The following is a 20,121-nucleotide window of genomic DNA, read 5'->3' as shown; positions in this document are numbered from 1 at the left end:
CCTCTCCTTCACTCGCAATAATAACTGAGAGACAAGAAATCACGTAAGAGCACTCCATCATGCTATATAGGTCAGTACAACCCTTTGAGAAAACAGTAAAAACCGTGAAAAATCCTTTAGAAAATATCTGGCTCAGTTTAAAACCTCTTTTGAAAATATCCTTTTCCAACAGTCAAGCAAATGAATGCGTAATCAGATAGTGCAAGTCTGCACATAAGTCAGCCCCTCGGGCACAACACTCCATCAACAAATAACACCAGGGTATCTGGTAAACAGTGCAAGAAGTAGCATGGATTCCAATGATATGAGAGTGCTGAATGTCATGACACGTAGTACAAACAGGAACCAATGCATGAATGCAATGCAATGCATAGGACCGCTACGGCGCGCAGCCCGATCCATTTGGGTACCCGCGCTCACTGTGGGGGTTCAGACTCCGGAGGGGATCCTACAGCCCAAGCGCAATATCATCATAGTATCGCTGCGGCGTGCAGCCCGATCCATCCTCAGTCCAGAACATGCAAATGAGCCACTCGAGCAATGTCAAGTAATAACTTTTAACTCAAAACATCAGAAAAATGCAATTCAAGTCTTTAAACTTTAACAATATGACTGCACATTTCAAAACAGGGTTTAACTCAGGACTGAAATCATTTAGTATGCTAAGTGTCATGAAAACAGTGATAATAATCCCTAAAGGATTCAAATAATCGGCACGAAGCCCAAAACATGGCAATCAGCCCAAATCACGATAGCATCAAGTAGGTTTCAGTCAATTACACAGTAAAATCAACAACCGGGACGGACCAAGTCACAATCCCCAACGGTGCTCTACCCCACGCTCATACCTGGCGTGCAAGTCACCACAATACAGCACTATGATGTGCAAATCCGGGGTTTCAAACCCTCAGGATATCATTTATAAGTATTACTCACCTCGAACCGGTGAAATCCCTAGCTCGCGACGCCTTTGCCCCTCAAATCGGCCTCCACGCACGTCGAATCTAACCAAAACCATAAGGCATACGTCACAATAGGCTAATGAATCATAACTCAATCGAAAAGACTCGAAATATATCAAAAATCACGAAGTTGGAAAAACCCGAGCCCCGGGCCCACTTCTCGAAAAATTACGAAATTTGCATCCTCGGATTCCTCGTCTCGCCACGAGTCCGTACATATAAAACTCATCAAAATCGGAGTCCAAATGCTCCCTCAAATTCCAGTTTTCCCATTTAAAAACTCAAGCCCTAGTTCTTTAATTTTCCACCCAATTTTCCAGGAATTAAAGGTAGATTCTTCAATAAAATAGCGTTTCTAGGTCACGAGACTTATCTCCAATCGATTCCCGTCAAAACTCTCTTCAATTTCTACCCAAAAGCTCTTGAAGTGGTTCAAAAATGGAGGAAATACCAAATGGGCCGCGGATGAAATGTTATATAAAACCCTTCTGTAACTGCCCAGATTGCTCTATGCGAACACGAGACTCCCTCGCGTTCGCGATGACCAAAATTTCAGCTGACCAAAAATACCCTTCGCGAACGCGTCTGGTCCCCCGCGAACGCGAAGGCTTAGGCCTCCACACTCACGTGAACGCGGCCAGTCAACGCGAACGCGTTGAACATCCAACTGGCCCTCTATTTTTCTTCTACGCGGACGTGTGCCAAGTCATGCGAATGCGATGCACCACTGCCCTTAACCTACGCGAACGCGTAGCCCTAACGCGAACGCGATGAACAACTTCCTGCCCCATCAACCTTACTCTACGCGTCCGCGTCACTTGCCACGCGAATGCGAAGGCTTAAAATAGCCTGCAACTGCTGTTGCATTTTCTGCAACACTCAAAGTCCAAAAACCTTCCGTTGATCACCCGGAATCATCCCGAGGCCCGCGGGACCTCAACCAAAAACACCAACATACCCCAAAACATCATACAAACTTGTTCCAATCCTCGAAACACATCAAACAACGCTAAAACCATCAAATCACCTCGGACTCAAGCCTAAGTTTCTTATAAACTTCCGAAACATGCATTCGATTAAAAACCCGACTAAACGATGTCCGAATAACCTGAAATTCTGCACGCATATCCAAAATCACATAACAGAGCTACTGAAACTCTCGGAATTCCATTCCGACCCTCGGATCAAAATCTCACCTATCCACCGGAATTCGCCAAAATACCAACTTTGCCAATTCAAGCCTAATTCTACTCCGGACCTCCAAACTCACTTCCGATCACACTCCTAAGTCACAAATCATCCCCCGAAGCTAAAGGAATCACCGGAAATCACATCCGAGCCTTCTAACTCATAAGTCAACGTCCGGTTGACCTTTCCAACTTAAGCCTTCCTTAAAGAGACTAAGTGTCTCATTTCCTATCCAAACCAATTCAATTCAACTATAACTCACTCGTTGCTGATAATGAAACATGAAGAAGCAGTAAATGGGGGAAATGGGGCTGTAATACATGAGACGACGGGTCGGGTCGTCACAGAGGTTCCATAGTGCATGTTATTCTCTAATGATATCATTCTGATTGATGAGACGCGAGGTGGCATGAACGAGAGGCTGGAGGTTTGGAGACAGGACCTTGAGTCTAAGGGTTTCAAGTTGAGCAAGACTCAGATAGAATATCTGGAGTCTTGAGTGAAGCGAGCGTAACGAATCACAGGTAATTCCCAAGAGAGGAAGTTTCAAGTACCTTGGATCAGTTATCCAAGGGATGAAGAGATCGACGAGGATGTCACGCACCGTATAGGGGTGGGGTGGATGAAGTGGAGGTTAGCATCTGGAGTCTTGTGTGACAAGAAGTCCCACCGAAACTCAAAGGTAAGTTTTCTAGAGCGGCGGTTAGACCGGTCATGTTGTACTTGGTAGAGTGTTGGCCAGTTAAGAATTCACATATCCAAAAGATGAAAGTAGCAGAAATGAGGATGTTGAGGTGGATGTGCGGGCATACTATGATGGATAAGATTAGGAATGAAGATATTCGAGAAAAGGTGGGCATGGCCCCATGGATGACAAGATGCAGGACGCGAGGCTCATATGGTTTGGGCGCGTGCAGAAGAGAAGCCCAAATGCCTAATAAGGAAGTGTGAGTGATCGGCTTTGGGGGTAAGAGGAGAGGTAGATGGTGACCTAAGAAGTATTGGGGAGAGGTGATCAGGCAGGACATGGTGCGGCTTCAGACTTTCGAGGGCATGACCCTTAATAGGAAGGTATGGAGGTCAAGCATCAGGGTTGCAGGTTAAGAGATAGTTTTGCATTTCACTAATTCGTATTGGATGTAAGGATAGTCTGATAGTGTTTTTTCTTAGACTGCTAGTGGTTAGTGTTTGTGTTTACCCTATTCTTCTGTTTTATAGTATCGAGCCGTATTTACTGGTTATTGTTATTGCTTTCCTTCTATTTTCTGATTCTTACGATGCTGTCATTAATTTTTCTGGTTTCTGTTACTAGTACTGGTATATATATTGTCTCTTTTCGTCTTCTTGAGCCGATGATCTATCGGAAATAACATCTCTGCTCCCTCGGGGTAGGGGTAAGTCCTGTGCACAGACTACCGGCCTCCTTAGACTCCACTTGTGAGATTTCACTAGGTTGTTGTTGTTGTTGTAGTATCCTCTATTTCCGTACCTTCGCTTAGTTCACCAATTTTACTAACAAAAAGGGCTTAAATAACAATAGATACTATTATTCCAATAGCTAGACCTTTCTTTGATCTAAAGATATAAATTCTCATTTCTTACTTGATGTGACGCGTAAAAAAGGATATTAAAACGTAATCATAATCAAAATAATGAAAAGAAAAGAGTAAACAAGGAACAAAAATAGACAAAAATGGGGGGAAATTTAGATCAAACTCGAATTTATCTTACTTTAACTTTAGGTTAATTTCTATTCCCCAACTTATAGTCTGCTCCCTCATTTTCTCTTCCCTCACAGGCGAAGCTAGAATTCTAGCTACGAATTTGGTAGAACCCACCCACTAAACTGCCTTTTGTAGAAGCCAAAATCCAGTAACTCAACAAACAAAAACGAAGAAAAAAAAGAAGTGGTAAGAAGATTTGCTGTGCCAAAAGAAGTTTTGGTTAAATAACGGACAGGTAAAATCGTTACTCGTTGAAAAAAAAAAAAGTTATGGAAGTAAAAGTTTTGCTAAATATGAATAGTGGGGTCTGCTTTTTCGAACCATTGCTTGGTGACCTCAAAAAGGAACTTTTAAACCACTCCAATTATTTCTCTAGACTTACCTTTTGATCATTAATAAGTAGGATGTCTCTCGTAGACTAGGCACTTTGGCACGTGTGACTCCATAGATACTAAGTACTCTCCACAATCTCTGTCTTCATCCTTTGCTTCAGCAATTCTACATTATTATGGTATTTTCTACGTTCATGCATGTGTCGTTAATAAACAATTTTATCTCTTGTATTCCTTCCTTTTGGACTTTCTTGATATAGTATTCCTATTTCCTGATCTATGCCGTAATATTTGAAGAAAATAGGGTTTAAAATGTTAAAGTTACTTTAATTTTGATCAATTCAAAAATATAAGGACTTAACTTATTTTTCGTATTGCTACGACTAATTGCACACTTCTTTTCTATAGTAAGGAACGCAGAGTGGCCTAAGTAGCTTTCTTCTATGTGCACATACTTCCTTTGGTATGTTCAAAACTTTAACAAGAAACTCACGAATTAAAGGCAAATGAATTTCTTTTAAAGGCCTAAGAATTTAGAACCCGCCTATCAATGCTAGCTGCATTGATAGATGTAGGTTTGTACGGGTTTGACATAACTTTGTATAAATGTGTAAAAATAAATAAAGATAGAGTTAGAGATATATCTTCATTTTTAATATAACATTTAAAATGCAATCTGCATCTTAGCTAAAAGTATCAAAACATAACAAAACAAAAAAAGATCAAACAATTACAAAAACAATGGAAAATGTTAGAAGCTCCAACGAGGTGATATTAGTATGCCACGTTAAATGATACAACCATGCAACTACAACGTTGAAGATTGTATAGTTAATTAATTAGGAGAATATATAAGACATTACTTAGGACGTAAAAGTAAACAACTTAATCATGGAGACTTCCAGCGGCTGTATTTAAAGATTGTATCAGTTTGTTAGTATTTGACAACGTGAGAATAAGATGTACTTATATATGCATAACAAAAAAACTATTAGTGAAGGGCGATAAAGAAAGAAATACTCCAGAATAAAAGTACTTATACCTCAGCCAGTGGACGGATGCACCCAAGGAGTATCAACCAACACCTCTTCGTCGGAAAATTTCATTGTTTAGCTCGGTAATGTTTAAAAAAATATGTATATATATATTATATAATGACACCCCTTAACTTCTTGGTGAGTTTGTTTCTTTATATTTTGATTCGCCTTAATGAAAATTCTAACTCTGTCACTGACCTCAGCCACGTTCGTGGTCTTTGTCATAACCTTTTTCAAAAATAATAATAATTTAGGAGATAGTGTGAGTGTCAAAGTCAAAATTTATGGCACATATTGTTCACTTTGACTAAATAGACATGAATTTGCGATTTATAATCCAAATTTCTAAACTTGTGATGTCTTATACAATGTTTAACTTTTCTATCTGTTATTTGTATGAGAATAATTTGTCTAGGTGTCATATACACCATTTTTCATAGGCTTACAATATAATTCTATATGTTTCTCCTTGACCTGCTTTCATGAGCCAGTCCTTTGTCATAAATCTTACATACACCCTCTTCTTAGGGAGTAAGAGTTTATTTTGCCAAGATGTCAAAAATGGCTTATTTGAGAAGCTAGAGAAGTACTTTCGGAAAAAACAACAATTTGTGTTTGACCAATTTATTTGAGGCATGCCTTTTTCACTAGTTGATAAACAGATTATGTTTGGTCAATTTTTTTAAAAAGTGCGCTGTTTTTGAGTATCAATTTACGAAAGAGGACAAGTATCAAGGTTCATTACATATATGATTATTTAAACAGAGAAGTTTTTTAAGTATTTATTATGAAAGACTTTAATTCAAAATTTCTATTTAATTAAAATAATAACCATTAAAATAACAAAGGCATATTAAAATATTTACTCAATATAAAATATAGTTAAACCAAAGCAATAATATTGAATATACTAAATTACATCAGTTAATAAAAATTAAAAATCCATTTCATAAATCACAAGTACGTTGATAATACTACAATCAATTTGAGAAGGGATCAATTACTACTAATACGTATGAATAAGGTCAACACTAAGAAATGACATTATAAAAAGATTTTAAAAAATATTAAATAAAATTTAATAAATTCAAAAGCAATAAAGAAATTACAATGTTAAAATTTCATCTTCCTTATTCACCAAACTCATATGGAGATCTAGTTGGATGGTTATACTCAATGCTTTCAGTTTAAATTATTTATGGTCGAAAAGGTTAATATATAACGAAACATTTATCTATAATGTTTTATATTCACAGTAAATTTATTAATTCTAAATCATGAATTCGTATCTAGCTAAATATATCTGTCCTAATTGGATATAATAAATTATATTGCAAAGTCTTATTGATTCTAAATCTTGAATTCGTATCGGGGGTAGATATATGTCCAATTTTCTGTCTTAATTGGATATACACAATACCATATTTACGTTGCATATCATCAGACTTATTCCAACTTCAATTCAGTACTTCATTTATTAGCAAAAGTCACCTGCCATCGCAAAATCACAGTTTTTCTTGTGAGTCTAAGTCATTTTGCAATTTGTGGCTTCTAATTAAAAGGAAACTCACTAAAATTAGTTTCTCCAAGTTTAAAATAATAATTATGTTGAGTACAATAATGATATTGTTCTACAAACAACTAGTAATGCGATAAGCCCAATTAATCATTTTGGGCACACCATTAAAAAATTTAAGAGTTCTAATGCCCCAAAGGATCGATCTTTGCATGCAGTAATTTTTGACATTATTATTATTATTATTATTATTATTATTATTATTATTATTATTATTATTATTATTATTATTATATTATTATATGATTTTCTCTCATTGGAAATTCAGTTAGAACGACTTGAATGAAATTGGTGTACCCCAGTTTATCAGATTTGACCACATAAAAAAGGAAATAGAGTCACTGTCAACTATGAATTGTGCAAAAAGTAAAGTTCTTCTAGAGGGATTTACAGAATTTATGGTCATATCAATAATTATTTAATTCTAAAATAATGCTCGTAGCTTAAAACCGTGTTCCAGTTGTATGGAGATATGGGTAAACTTATGTTGATGTAAAGTTTGATGTTTTATGTTTATTTTTTGTGACCTGTAATACACTCATGTAGATCAGTTGATGTGAAGTTATGCAACTAAAATAGACTCCACAAAATATTTAATTTCTTGTAAATAATTAATGGATCTTGAGTCTTGACACAAAATAGGGCTGCATATGGAACTTCAATTACAAGTTAAGTGTAATTGTAATGTATTTAACCTCATTTTATTGCATACTTAGTTATAGCCAAGCTTACTGTTTTGTTTTTTGATTTAATTATTTGATATTCGGTATCCACTATTCCATATAATTCGTTCGCGAAAGATTCATTTTCCTCCATTTTCAAAACTTGAACCTCTAACCAATCTTATTGTTAGACTATAAATTAGAGAACGTGACTAGTCGTACACATAAATGAATGTAGCAAAAGAAAGGTAAAAGATTACTACTTTTTGTTTCCATAAACGGGGACTTAATACAGAACATTCTTTTAATACAGGACACTGTTTGTTTAACTAATTGTAGCAAATAAGTGAACCTTATATCTGCCTTAGTCAAATAAATTGAGAAGCTAAAAGAGGTAATAGCAACAGTACAAAGACCAAAATTCCATCCCATTCCTTCCTTCCGAATATGACTCAAGGAAAGAGCTTAATTAACGCCTATGATTAGACCGAATACAGTCATTTGCCTTTTATATAGTATTAAAATAAAATGTATTTAAGTTAAAAAGATAATTTCGCAATAGTATTTTTTAACGTGTAATAGTAGATTAGTTATTATTTTTACAAAATTTACCTGAAATTATTTTAAAAATGACATACAACAACAATCGCAACAAACCTAGTGAACCATTTCTCGATTTGTGCGTGTCATCCTTGCGCAGGGGCCATGCAACAAACCTAGTGTAATCCCACGAATGAGGTCTGGAGAGGATAGTGTGTACTTAGACTTTATCCCTACCTTAAGAAGATAGCGAAACTGTTTGCGATAGACTCGACAGAAAAAGGTATTATGAAAATACTTTAATTTATACTGTTTGTGTATAGAACATATAAACGTTTGTACAATAACTTCCTCTTTTGTAAAACTCCTTTATTAGGAAATCTTTTGGAATTTTCATTTATTAGACGGTGCTGGTTAGTTCATTTTTCTTCTGCAATAGAAAACACGACTTATCATATTTTTCATTCTGGATAAGCTGTAGCCACCATATTATTAACAGAGACATCTCCATTGCCCTACACAAGAAAAGAAATAGAAAAAAGGTTCTTTCAGAATTGAGAAACGCAAAATAAATCTCGAAATTTAATTGATTAAATTTTCGGTTTACTATAATTGTGTATTATTTCCAGCAGCTAATGGAACTTAAAACGTATTAATCAAACAAAACCGTGTAAAAGTACAGCTTGCTTTTATATTCACATACTGAGAGAAAAAAAGGAGCAACTATATATGTTCAAACTCAATGGAATATTTAAGGAAAATCTAACTGGATTGTAGTCATTGACCAACTGATTTATTACAATTTATGAAAGAGAGAGGAGTACTTACATGAGTATATCTATACGTGTAGAGAGAAGAAAAAGAGAAAAAACCAATTTTCCGCAAGAAAGAAAAAGTGAAGCTTTTAATATATACAACTCACAATGTGAATAATTTTTTTACACCATTCAGTGGCGGAGCCAGAATTTTCTTTAAAGGATGTCAAAATATATAAAAGTTAACATACCAGAAAATTTAGGGGAGTCAATATATATATATATATATAAAACTTCTCCAATATAATTTATTTGTTTACATATAATTTACACAGTGTATTTTTCCCGCGAAGGGGTGTCAAAGGTGGCTCCGCCACTGATAGGGGCAGACCTAGTGCATAGACTACGCGTTCCCGGGAACCCAGTAACTCTTGCGTAGACCCTGTATTTATATTAAAAAATTCACTAAATATTGGTAAATATCTGACTGTGAACCCAGTTATTATTGCATATTAATCTGAAGTTACGGTAGGAACCCATAAGCCTCAAATCCTGGATCCGCCTCTGGCCACTGACACTATTGGTAAAGTTATTTCCATGTGACCTATAGATCACGAGTTCAAACTGTAGAATCAGCCATTGATACTTTCATCAGGTTAGGCTATCTACGTCACACCCCCTTAGAGTGAGGGCTCTTCCCGTTCTCTGTATAAACACGAGATGCTTTGTACACTAAATTGCCCTTTATTTATGAATTTTGAATTTGTGCTAGTAGGTTACTTATCATTTTTACCATATTAATAATTAACATTTATCAAGAGATTTAATAAAAGTTACCTAATAAGTGATAGTGTAAATATACTTTATAAAATCCATGCATATATCTTAACTCTTTTTTTTTTAATAGTATATCTATATAAGTAGAGACTAGAGAGACAGAGACAATTTTCCACAAGAAAGAAAATGTGGAGGTTTTAAAAAAAAATTATTTTATGGAAGGTCTTTAATAAGATTCCATAATAATTTTGCCTTTCCATGATGGGGATTGGTTGGTCTATACCGCACCTTCTTTTGTCCTGTTTGTTTCTACTTTCCTTCTATAAAATATACAGCACAATTCTCTTCTTATAAAACTCCCTCTCAATAACTTTTTTAGATTACCTTTCTATTGTTTTCTCTTCTTCTTTCCAAGTTCAAAGAGTGTGTGACTCAGAGAGAAAATGGACCAAATGGATTCTTTATGGAGTTATCAAGAGGTAGGAATTAAGTCATTCTTTACTCTCTTGTTTGGTTAATGTCTCAGTTCATTTCCTCTTCACCATTTTTTCTTCAGAATTTAAAGCCTTCTTAATTGTTTAGATTCATTCTATTCTATTAAATTCTTTTCCTCCTCCTCTTATTAATGCATCTTTTACTTCTTTTCCTCAATAAGTTTTCTTGTGTTCAATTCACAATCTCTTCATAGTGTCACTAATGATAATAATTCTAAATTCTCTCTGTTTCTTTGGGTGAAGGTTCTGAATATAAGTAAATGGTGTTTGAGTTAGATAGAGCGATTGTGAGAATTCATATAGCCGATCTCCAACTTGTTGGAAATGAAGTTTAGTTATTGTTGTTGTTGGCATAGTGGTTTACTGCAGTTTTTTTGTTGGGTAAAAGTGGTGCAATACCATTTTCTCCTAGTTGAGTACATATTTCTGTTAAGGACTTTCAAAAGTAGTAGTAGAATTTTATAAGTGTCCAAATAAATTTCAATTTTACAGGGCCCAATGCACCATATATTCTTTAATATAATAAAGTATCCAAAGGTGAACCATGGTTTACATTCACTTTTCTAATTTTATAAGTTTTGGAGTTGACTATATGTTTCATTACCTAACTCATTAGCCCTGTCTATGGTTTTACTATTACTCCTAACTTTGAATAACTTATTCACATAATAATAACTACTGGTTAATCAAATTCTGTTAAATTACATCCATGATATTTATAATCTTTCATGAGTGTGAACATGGCTAAAGACTTTGTTTCTGGAGGGGCAGCCGGTGAACAAGGCATCCCGCCTTCACGTAGGGCCCGTGGAAGGACAATACCCTAATGAAAGCATTAGTGATTGCTTCCACGGCTCGAACCATATAGGTCATACGTGGACAATTTTACGGTTGCACTAAGGCTCCTCTCCACTTTGTTTTTGGAAAGGAATTAAATTTTTGAGTGATTTTCTCTGACTTAAATTTTGATAAATTTTGCAGACAATGGAAGAAATGAGACAGAAGCTTCTATACACTAGTCTTGAACTTGAAAAACTGAAAATGGAAGCAAGTGAAGAAAAGAGGAAGAACAATGAATATGTGAAGCAATTAATCCAACTCATAAAGATGGCTTATCAAGAAAGAGATGAAGCAAGAGATCAACTTCAGAAACTAGTCAACAAAATCAATCAGGCTGATTTGCTCAATAACCATTCTCAAATCCAAGTTGATAGTTCAGTAATTAAGCCCACGAAAGCGAATTCAAGCACTATTGAATCGAATAGTCTCACTGAAACATACAATTACCAATCACAGAATTCTTCCCCCGTCGAGTCCTTTTTGGATGCTGTTACATCTCCTGAACTTTCCAACATCAATGTGGCTGATTCAAATGCAATGCCATTTGTTTCATACACTGTTGTACCTCAAGAAATGGCAAAAGTTGATCTTGATCCGGCCTCGTTGGTTATTGAGAGTCTTGTTAAGGGAAAGACTTTGCCTCAGCAAGGGAAATTCCTTCAGGCTGTTCTTGAATCAGGGCCACTTTTGCAAACATTACTTGTAGCTGGACCGCTTCCTAGATGGCGTAATCCGCCTCAGTTTCAGCCATTACATATTCCACCAGTTTCAATTAAAGGTTGTGAAGCTGGTATTGTCACACAGAATAATGCTGCAAATTCTAGTCAGCCTTACTTTGAGATGACTTGTGGATCATCTCAAATGTTGTCACCTTATTTAGGATATCAGAGATTGGTGTCTGCAGGTGAAAACTGTAATAGTTTTGTTCACCTGGACAAGAGACAAAGGTTGCAATGAGAGAAGTTGAAGCATGCCTATGCTTCTGATTTTTGTATAAATTCTGATTTTAATTGAAATAGCTATAATTTGATGAAATAGTTGAAGGAAAGATTAGTTTAAGTTTCTTTGTCAAATTTTCAGCTTTTCATTTATAGTGTTTCTAAAATTTTTTGCCTGAAAAACATCCTGGTGATTTCACAGAGAATGATAATTTGCAAAGAGTTTGCGCGACAGAATGTATCGACAAACTAAGGACATTTCTGACACAGACATCAGGTCCTATTGAAGCTATTGTAGCAGCTTCTGATTTTATTTTGTACCTTCTAACATCTCGAGTTTAGTATTCTCCTCAAATTTTTTCCCGATTTTTTGTTCGAGAACACTGGCCTCTTAGATTCTTTCCTTCGTTTTTCTTTTATTTTGGACATTCAGATGTTCATGCAAAATATAGGTCAGACAAGTGGTACACTGAACACCAACAAAAGACTCTGCAATGCTGAAAGCAATTCTTGTAATGCAGTCTTGTCATAAGTAACTAAAGGAAATAGGAGTAGCACAGTTCATTTTTAATAATATTCTTCATTTGAAAGAATCGAATGTCTTATACATAAAATCTTCACCAACCTTGTTTGTTTGTATGTGTCCCTTAAATATAATCGTACGCCTCATCTCAAAAAGTTAGCTTACATTTTTGCAACAGAAAATTTTTCTTTAAATCATTTTCAATATCAAAAAATCCAATCAGCATAACATGCCTTCTAGTCGAAACTCCTCTCCGCACTTTGTAACTTCACCTAGGGATCTACTGGTTATTTCAACATACTACAAAGAAACTGCTGTGTGTTAGATCATTACCTTCCTCAAAGACATCATCCAAATGAGGAAATTTCTCAAGATCTAGTTGTAGACTTCCAAAGCTGCGGACTTGACTCTGTATATTATGCATTCACTACCAATAAATCAGTTAAAAAAGAATGATGAGCAAACCAGAGGGAATAATACTACAGATTGTGCAAATTGCTTAGGTGAATTTGAAGAAGGTGAATGGCTGAAACATTTGCCTAATTGCCCTCATGCATTTCATGTTTCCTGCATTGATACTTGGTTTCAGATTCATTCCAGCTGCCCACTATGCAGATCAAATGCATAGAGTTCCAAAATGCAACAAGGGCATTCCATTTCTATGAACACATTATTGGTAACTCTAAGAAGGGAAGGTTTCCATCATGAAAGATGAGCAGACTACCGGGACATCAGGTCACATACACTACATAATCCTTCTCTTGGCAATGGCAGGTCTAGAATTCAGATATTGTTGTTTCTAAGTTGAGAGATTGGGACAAACTCTGGGACAGCTTAAAAGAAAATATTTTAGCGGAGTTTGCATACAACAATAGCTATCAATAGAGCATCTATAAGTGCTCCGTATGAGGCCTTATATAGGAGGCAATGTCATTCCCGGTTGGTTGGCTTGAGCCTAGCGAGGCTAGGTTATTAGGCACAAATTTTGTTCGCGGTGCTTTGGAGAAGGTGAAACTGATTCAGGAGCGGCTTCGTACAACACAGTCCAGGCAAAAGAGTTATGCTAATAGAAAGGTTCATGATGTGGCTTTCATGGAGAGTGAGAAGTTCTTCGAGTTTGGGCGTAATGAGGTTTCGGAAGAAGGGCAAGTTGAGCCCTCGGTATATTGGTCCATTTGAGGTGTTAGAGAGAATAGGTAAGGTGGCCTACAGACTTGCTTTACCACCCAGCTTATTGAGAGTTCATTCGGTAGTCCATGTTTCCATGCTTCAGTAGTACTATGAGGACCAGTAACATGTGTTGGATTTCAGTTCAGTGCAGTTGAATGAGAATCTGGATTTGAGGAAGAGCCGGTGGCTATTTTGGATCGATAGATTAAGAAGCTGAGGTCTAAAGATATTGCATCAGTGAAGGTCCAGTGGAGGGGTCAGCCAGTCGAGGAGGCAACTTGAGAGACCGAGCATGATATGTGGAGCAGATATCATCACCTTTTTGGCACTCCAGGTATGATTCTAAACTCGTTCGAGGACAAACGTTTGCATAAAAGGGGGGAGGATGTGACGACCCGGCTGGTCGTTTTGTGTATTTGAGCCATATTTTCCTATTTGATGCTTCTATTCTTGTTTGTTCTGTTGTGACTTGCAGAGAAGGTTAGTTTAGTTTCGAGAAGGTTTTAGAGTGAATTGGAACACTTAGTTCCATGGTTGCAAGCTTAAATTATAAGAGTTGACCAAGGTTTGACTTTCGAGTAGATGATCACGGATTGGTATTTTGTTGGTTCCAATAGGCTCGTATAGTAATTTTGGACTTAGGCGTATGTCAGGAGTTAGATTTGGAGGTTCCTAGGATTGGTTCTAATTGTCGAAAGTTGGAAGTTTGAAGGTTTGGAAGGTTCATAGGTTTGACCGGGAGTTGACTTTGATGTTATCGAGTTCGGATATTATTCAGAGACTTGGAATAGGTTCGTTATGTCATTTAGGACTCGTGCACAAAGTTTGTTTGCATTCCTAGTTGGTTTGATAGGAATCGAATGCTTAGTTGAAGCTTAGAATCTTATGAACTTAAGAGAAGTTCAATTCGTGCTTTGATCGTCGATTCGTAGATGTGATGATCTCATATGTGTTTGGAGGCTTTGGATAGGTCGGATAGTGTTTACGGACTTGTTAGTATGATTGGAAGGGGTGTTGGGTGGCTCAGGTGAGTTTCGGACCATCAAAGCTTGGTTGAGATTGCTGATAACTATTGTGTCTGGTGTGCTTCGCGAACGCGGAGTAGGTCACGCGATCGTGGAGGTTTATTTAGGGTCAGGGTGTTTTGTTCTTCCCGTTCGCGGATGGCTTGTTGCGTTCATGAAGGTATGTGGTCAGTGGCCTTCGCGTTCGCACTTTTGGGTTCGCCTTCGCATAGAGAAAAAGGCCGCTGGAGTTGGTAGGAAGTTTGGCCTTCGCGATCGCGGGGAGGGGACTGCGTTCGCGGGATAGGGACCGCGTTCGTGAAGAGTCTTTTGGGCAGTGTCTGGATTGTGCTCTGCGAACGCGAGGCAGTGGTTGCGTTCGCAAATGGTATTGCTGGGCAGACATTTAAGTGTTGTATTTTCGGGACTTAGACCCATTATTTCATATTTTGAGTCCTAGACTTGGAGAGATTTTGAAGAGAATTTTCACACAAGGCAAGAGAGTAAGTGATTTCTACTTAATTTTGATATTATATCTTATTTCCCCATGGATTATTACACATAGACTATTTGATTTAAAAGAGAAAATTGGGGGTTTTGCCTATGGCTTTGGAGAGTAAAAATTGGGAATTTGGGATCCAATTTGAAGTCGGATTTGGATGCAACTTGTATATTTTGACTCGTATTAGAATGGATAACCAGGATTTGTGACTTTTGTCGGGTTCCGGGAAGCGAGCCTCGGTTGAATTTTTAGTTGACTTAGCATAATTGATAAAGGTTGGAGATTTAATATTTGGAATCGATTCCTATAGCCTTGTTTGACGTCATTGAGTTGTTTTTGGCTAGGTTTGACCTGTTCGGAGGCCGATTCGAGAGGCAAAGACTTTCTAGAGTATTGATTCACACGCTTTGAGGTAAGTAACTCGTCTAAAATTGATTTGAGGGTAATTTCCTGTTGGTTATAGTATCTGATACATGTTGGGGGTGACACATATGCTAGCTAACGAGCGCATATGCGTACACCGAGGTTTTATTCGTGATTCGGGTAGACCTAGGGCTGGGCATATATCGGGTATAACCGATAGCCCGAACCAATAAATTCTATTGGTTTATCGGTATTCGGTTATTGGATAAATAGTTCGATAACGATTTAATGTTATTTGACTAATGGGTTATCGGTTCGGGTCTCGTTTGCCCAATTTATTAACGATTTAACCGATAGCCCAATAAGTTTTAACAAAATTATAATTTTACCCACTAAATATATAAAACCACCTTATGGCTTCATTCTCTCACTCTCGCAATTCTCTCGGTAGTTACTCTTCATATTCTGACCTTAATCTTTAGAGTAAGTTTTAACTTTTGTGAATTTCTCATTTTAATAGTTTTAAACTTTAAAGAATTAATTGTTCAGATTTTTAGTTTTTCTATTTGTTTCTTTGTTGCACTGATTCTTTGGTATTTACAAGATTAGGATTTTATTATTTTCCTGTGAATTATGCCCGCTCGCAGTGAAATAGTTAGTAAGATTAGATTGTTGAATGTCTTATCCCTTACTCCTATTAACTTATAACTTTGAAAATTGAGATCATTCATTGGGATTTTCAAATGCAAAGAAAGTTTTATTTTCTAAGTTGAAATTTAATCCCTCTTATCTTAAGAGTAAAAATTCAATTCTTTTCTCTTAATAATTCGATCACGATTTCTATAATAAAAACATGAATTTTTTGGATAGTTTTTATTCTTATTAGGTAAACCAATAACCGAACCGATAAGGATCGATAACCGACTAACCGATACCCGATAACCGATATCTTATTGGTTCCGTTATCGGTTTAGTATATTTATAAACCTATAACCGATATGACGAACCAATAACATTCACAACCAAACCGAACCGACCGATGCCCACCACTAGGTAGACCTTAGGCTATTATGTGCCTTATTTTGCTATCATGCCCCGTTATTTATGTGTTGTCTTCAGTTGCATGACTACGTGAGGTATTATTCATGTTAGAAATAATTTCTAGGATATGTGCTTATCTGTTTGAGACACGATATGGCTATTCTTACTATATTGAGATGTTTTTGCCTTAATTGTAGTCATATTCTCAGTTATGATGTTATATTCACATAATATATTTCTGTCTCTATGCATTCTTTATACGTTATCTCACATGTTGTTGATGCCCTTATATTTATGACACGATTTGAATTGAGACTGTGAGATGTGAGCATTTGAGACTTGAGTGGTTGAAGACTGATCTTGGGCCATAAAGTCAATTTGATTTTGGTACTGAGGTGACGCGTATGCTAGGCCTTATATTGGACTGAGTGGTATTGATTATGAGGTGGCGCGTGCGCCAGGCCCCATATTGGGCTAAGTGATATTGATCGTTGAATTAGATGCGATCAGCGCTTGGGTTAGGACCAGCCCCTCCGGAGTCAGGTATTAACCTTTGGGTACAGGCACACCGGTTATATATGTGCTTGGTAAGGGACATGTGTCAGAAACCCGCATAAGGGGCATATACCCTTATGCTCCCATCAGGGTTATGAGACAGGCAGGCAGGAAGCAGGTCATACCGCGAGTTGTTAAAATGAGTCACTACAGGGCAGATTTTCAAGATGACGATGTCCCATACAAATGTGAAGCTCAGCATATGTGGCATTTGAAAATTATCGTGGAAAAGGATACCATCGATCCAGATCGGTATCATACCGGTCACGTGTACTTCTATCCCTCATGGTTAGAAGATAACATAGCAGGAATATTCGGGCCAAGGGTTGGTCCAGGAAATAGAGTCATAGATGAAGGTGCCGAGGCCCAGATGAAATATAACAAACTATGCAAAAGAGTTCACGAGTCCGAGGCCGAGCACATGGAGCGACACAAGACCGACATGGAACTAATTAATGAGTGGAGGGAGATGGTTGTTAAATCAAGCGAAAGGTTGGAATATCTGGAGTACAGTCTGATGCAATTGGAGGGAAAGATGAGGAAGAGAGTCACCGATTGCCAGAACAACGAAGGAAGTGAAGGAGGACATTTAGCAAGGGCATACATACTGCTGAACCTGCGCGAACTGGGGAATTTGATCGACGAAGCCAAAAACATCCAGCCTGGAGAAGGTCCTTCTGGGACCAAGTAGATTAGGTTTATTTACTTTTTCAAATGTAATAAGGCCAAGTGCCATCAGTGACCTATTTTATTTAGTGTCGTTTTAGATTCATCTATTTTACATTAATGAAATGAGGCAATTATTGTCACTGAAATTCTCCAAATCAACGTGTCGCTAGGCCTTCCTCGGGCACAATGAGGCCCCCAAACTAGGATGCGGATTTACATTCCCGCAATATGTGTTTAAATACTGCAAACATTTTCAGAATCCTTACTGACTTGTTTACCTTTGTTTTTCTTTATTTTTATTATTCCCATCCCCTAAGGTTTGTTCACACATACTGGCATCATCAGCATATCACACCAGATCTAGATGCCCTCCACCTCCTCTTCCTCCGAGTAATCCGAAAAGCAGAGGAAAAGCTAAGATGGATGACTTGAAACTTCAGACGGTCGGAGTACTCCGGCCCAGAATGATTTGGTCCTACGATTGGAGTAGAAAATACTAGAGTTACAGGGGGAACTCGAGCAGGTCCGCAACTTAGCAAATCTCTCCCTCACCCTAAACGTCCCAGACGTTAACCAACAAAATGCTCAAAACCTAGCACCTCCTCAAAATACACCAAACCAACGTCCACAAAATTCTCCCGTACCCCATCAATATGCAACTCCTCCCCAAAATCCTAATCCTCCACCTGTACCAACTCCTCCACAACACCATCATCAACCAACCCAGTACCCACAAACCACTACCTATCACACTCTTCAAAACACAACACAACCTATTCCCGACCCTCAAAACTCAACCAATAATCACCACTACACCCAAATCCCCAGCACCCACCAAAACAACCCCATATACATGGAGACCCTACCTCACTCCACTCAACCAATCTCCTATTCACCAGAATCCGTTGAGAAGGACCTGCTTATCAAGAACATGAACGAGGAGCTCAAGAAGTTGACAAGTCGAGTTCAGGGTGTTGAATGAGGTAAAGGGATAGAAGGTCTGAACTATTAGGATTTGTGCATACAACCAGATGTGGAACTGCCGGAGGGTTACAAACCTCCCAAGTTTGAAATGTTTGACGGAATGGGTCATCCCAAGGTTCATCTGAGAACTTATTGTGACAAGCTCGTGGGGGTCGGAAAAGATGAAAGGATTCGAATGAAGCTCTTCAGGAGAAGTCTTACCGAAGATGCCCTGTCCTGGTACATAAGCCAGAATCCTAAGAAGTGGGCCAATTGGGTGAGCATGGCGTCAGATTTTATGGACCGGTTCAGGTTTAATACGGAGAAAGCGCCGGATGTCTTTTATATCCAGAACCTAAAGAAGAAGCCAACTGAGACTTTCCGCGAGTATGCTACTCGGTGGAGGTCGGAAGCAGCCAAAGTCAGACCAGCAGTAGACGAGGAACAGCTGAACAAGTTCTTTGTCAGGGCATAGGACCCACAGTATTATGAAAGGCTAATGGTTATTGAGAATCATAAGTTCTTCGATATCATCAAACTCGGGGAAAGGATTGAAGAGGGTATTAACAGTGGGATGGTGACAAATTTGGAGGCACTGCAGGCCACGAACAAAGCATTGCAATCATGTGGCATATCAAAGAAGAAAGAAGTAGGGGCAGTGATGGTGGCCCAAGGCCCAAAATCTCCACTCACATACCAAACACCTCCACCTACATACCAACCCTTACCTACCAGATATTCTCAACCCGCCACCAACTATCACACTTATAACACCCAGCCAACCTACTATCATTCACCCCCAACTCGTCGAAATTACCAGAAACCCCGACCTAATTTTGATCGCAAACCACCCAGATAGTACACCGCCATTGCTGAGCCTATCGACCAGCTGTACGAAATATTGAAGGCTGCTGGTTATGTCACCCCTATTCCCGCTGTGGCAATGGAAAATTCATCTCAATAGGTCAACCCGAACAAAACCTGTGCATATCATTCCGGTATGAAAGGGCATACCATTGACGAGTGTCGGACATTGAAAGATAAGATCCAGACATTGATTGATTATAAGGTCATACAGGCGAAGGAAGCTGCACCTAACGTCCGCAACAATCCTCTTCCAGATCATAGGGGCGAAGGGATCAATGTGATAGAAACTGACGAGGAGTGGGATCCCGAGGGATCAATCGGACTTATCAAAGAGGGTGACGATCCTAAGAAGCTCGCAGTCACACTCAATCCTATTGTGGTACAGGTACAACCACCAGTTGAGGTTGAGGTAACCACATCGGTTCCATTTGAGGTAGAGGTAGCACCACTTGCAGCCACACCTATTCCATTTGAGGTAGAAGTGGCCACACCTTTCACAGTGACAGTAGCAACCACACCTCCTTTCAAGTCCAACGCCATACCTTGGGATTACGTTGCCGAGGCTAGGCAAAAGGGAAAAGCAAAGATGGAAGAATCTGGCGCCGCACAAGGGATGACCAGAACTGGAAGGATCTATAC

At 38.0% G+C, this 20,121-nt stretch overlaps 1 protein-coding gene across 1 annotated transcript; it reads left to right on the top strand.

The window, feature by feature from the left end:
* LOC109223042 lies at positions 9,898 to 11,970 on the top strand. The gene is made up of 2 exons (XM_019387305.1): positions 9,898 to 10,032; positions 11,029 to 11,970. Exons 1-2 carry the CDS (start codon positions 9,997 to 9,999, stop codon positions 11,842 to 11,844), a joined length of 852 nt encoding a protein of 283 aa, XP_019242850.1. The 5' UTR covers positions 9,898 to 9,996; the 3' UTR covers positions 11,845 to 11,970.

This window comes from Nicotiana attenuata, chromosome 2, assembly GCF_001879085.1.
Source record: "Nicotiana attenuata strain UT chromosome 2, NIATTr2, whole genome shotgun sequence".
Taxonomy (NCBI): domain Eukaryota; kingdom Viridiplantae; phylum Streptophyta; class Magnoliopsida; order Solanales; family Solanaceae; genus Nicotiana; species Nicotiana attenuata.
The sequence above is the reverse complement of the archived record's forward strand: the minus strand, read 5'-3'. Positions and strand labels throughout refer to the sequence as shown.

Excerpts from the sequence above, each read along its gene's own strand:
- LOC109223042 (XM_019387305.1), top strand. The coding sequence starts at position 9,997 with ATGGACCAAATGGATTCTTTATGGAGTTATCAAGAG. Across the intron at positions 10,033-11,028 it reads CTTTATGGAGTTATCAAGAG|ACAATGGAAGAAATGAGACA; the intron begins GTAGGAATTAAG and ends TAAATTTTGCAG.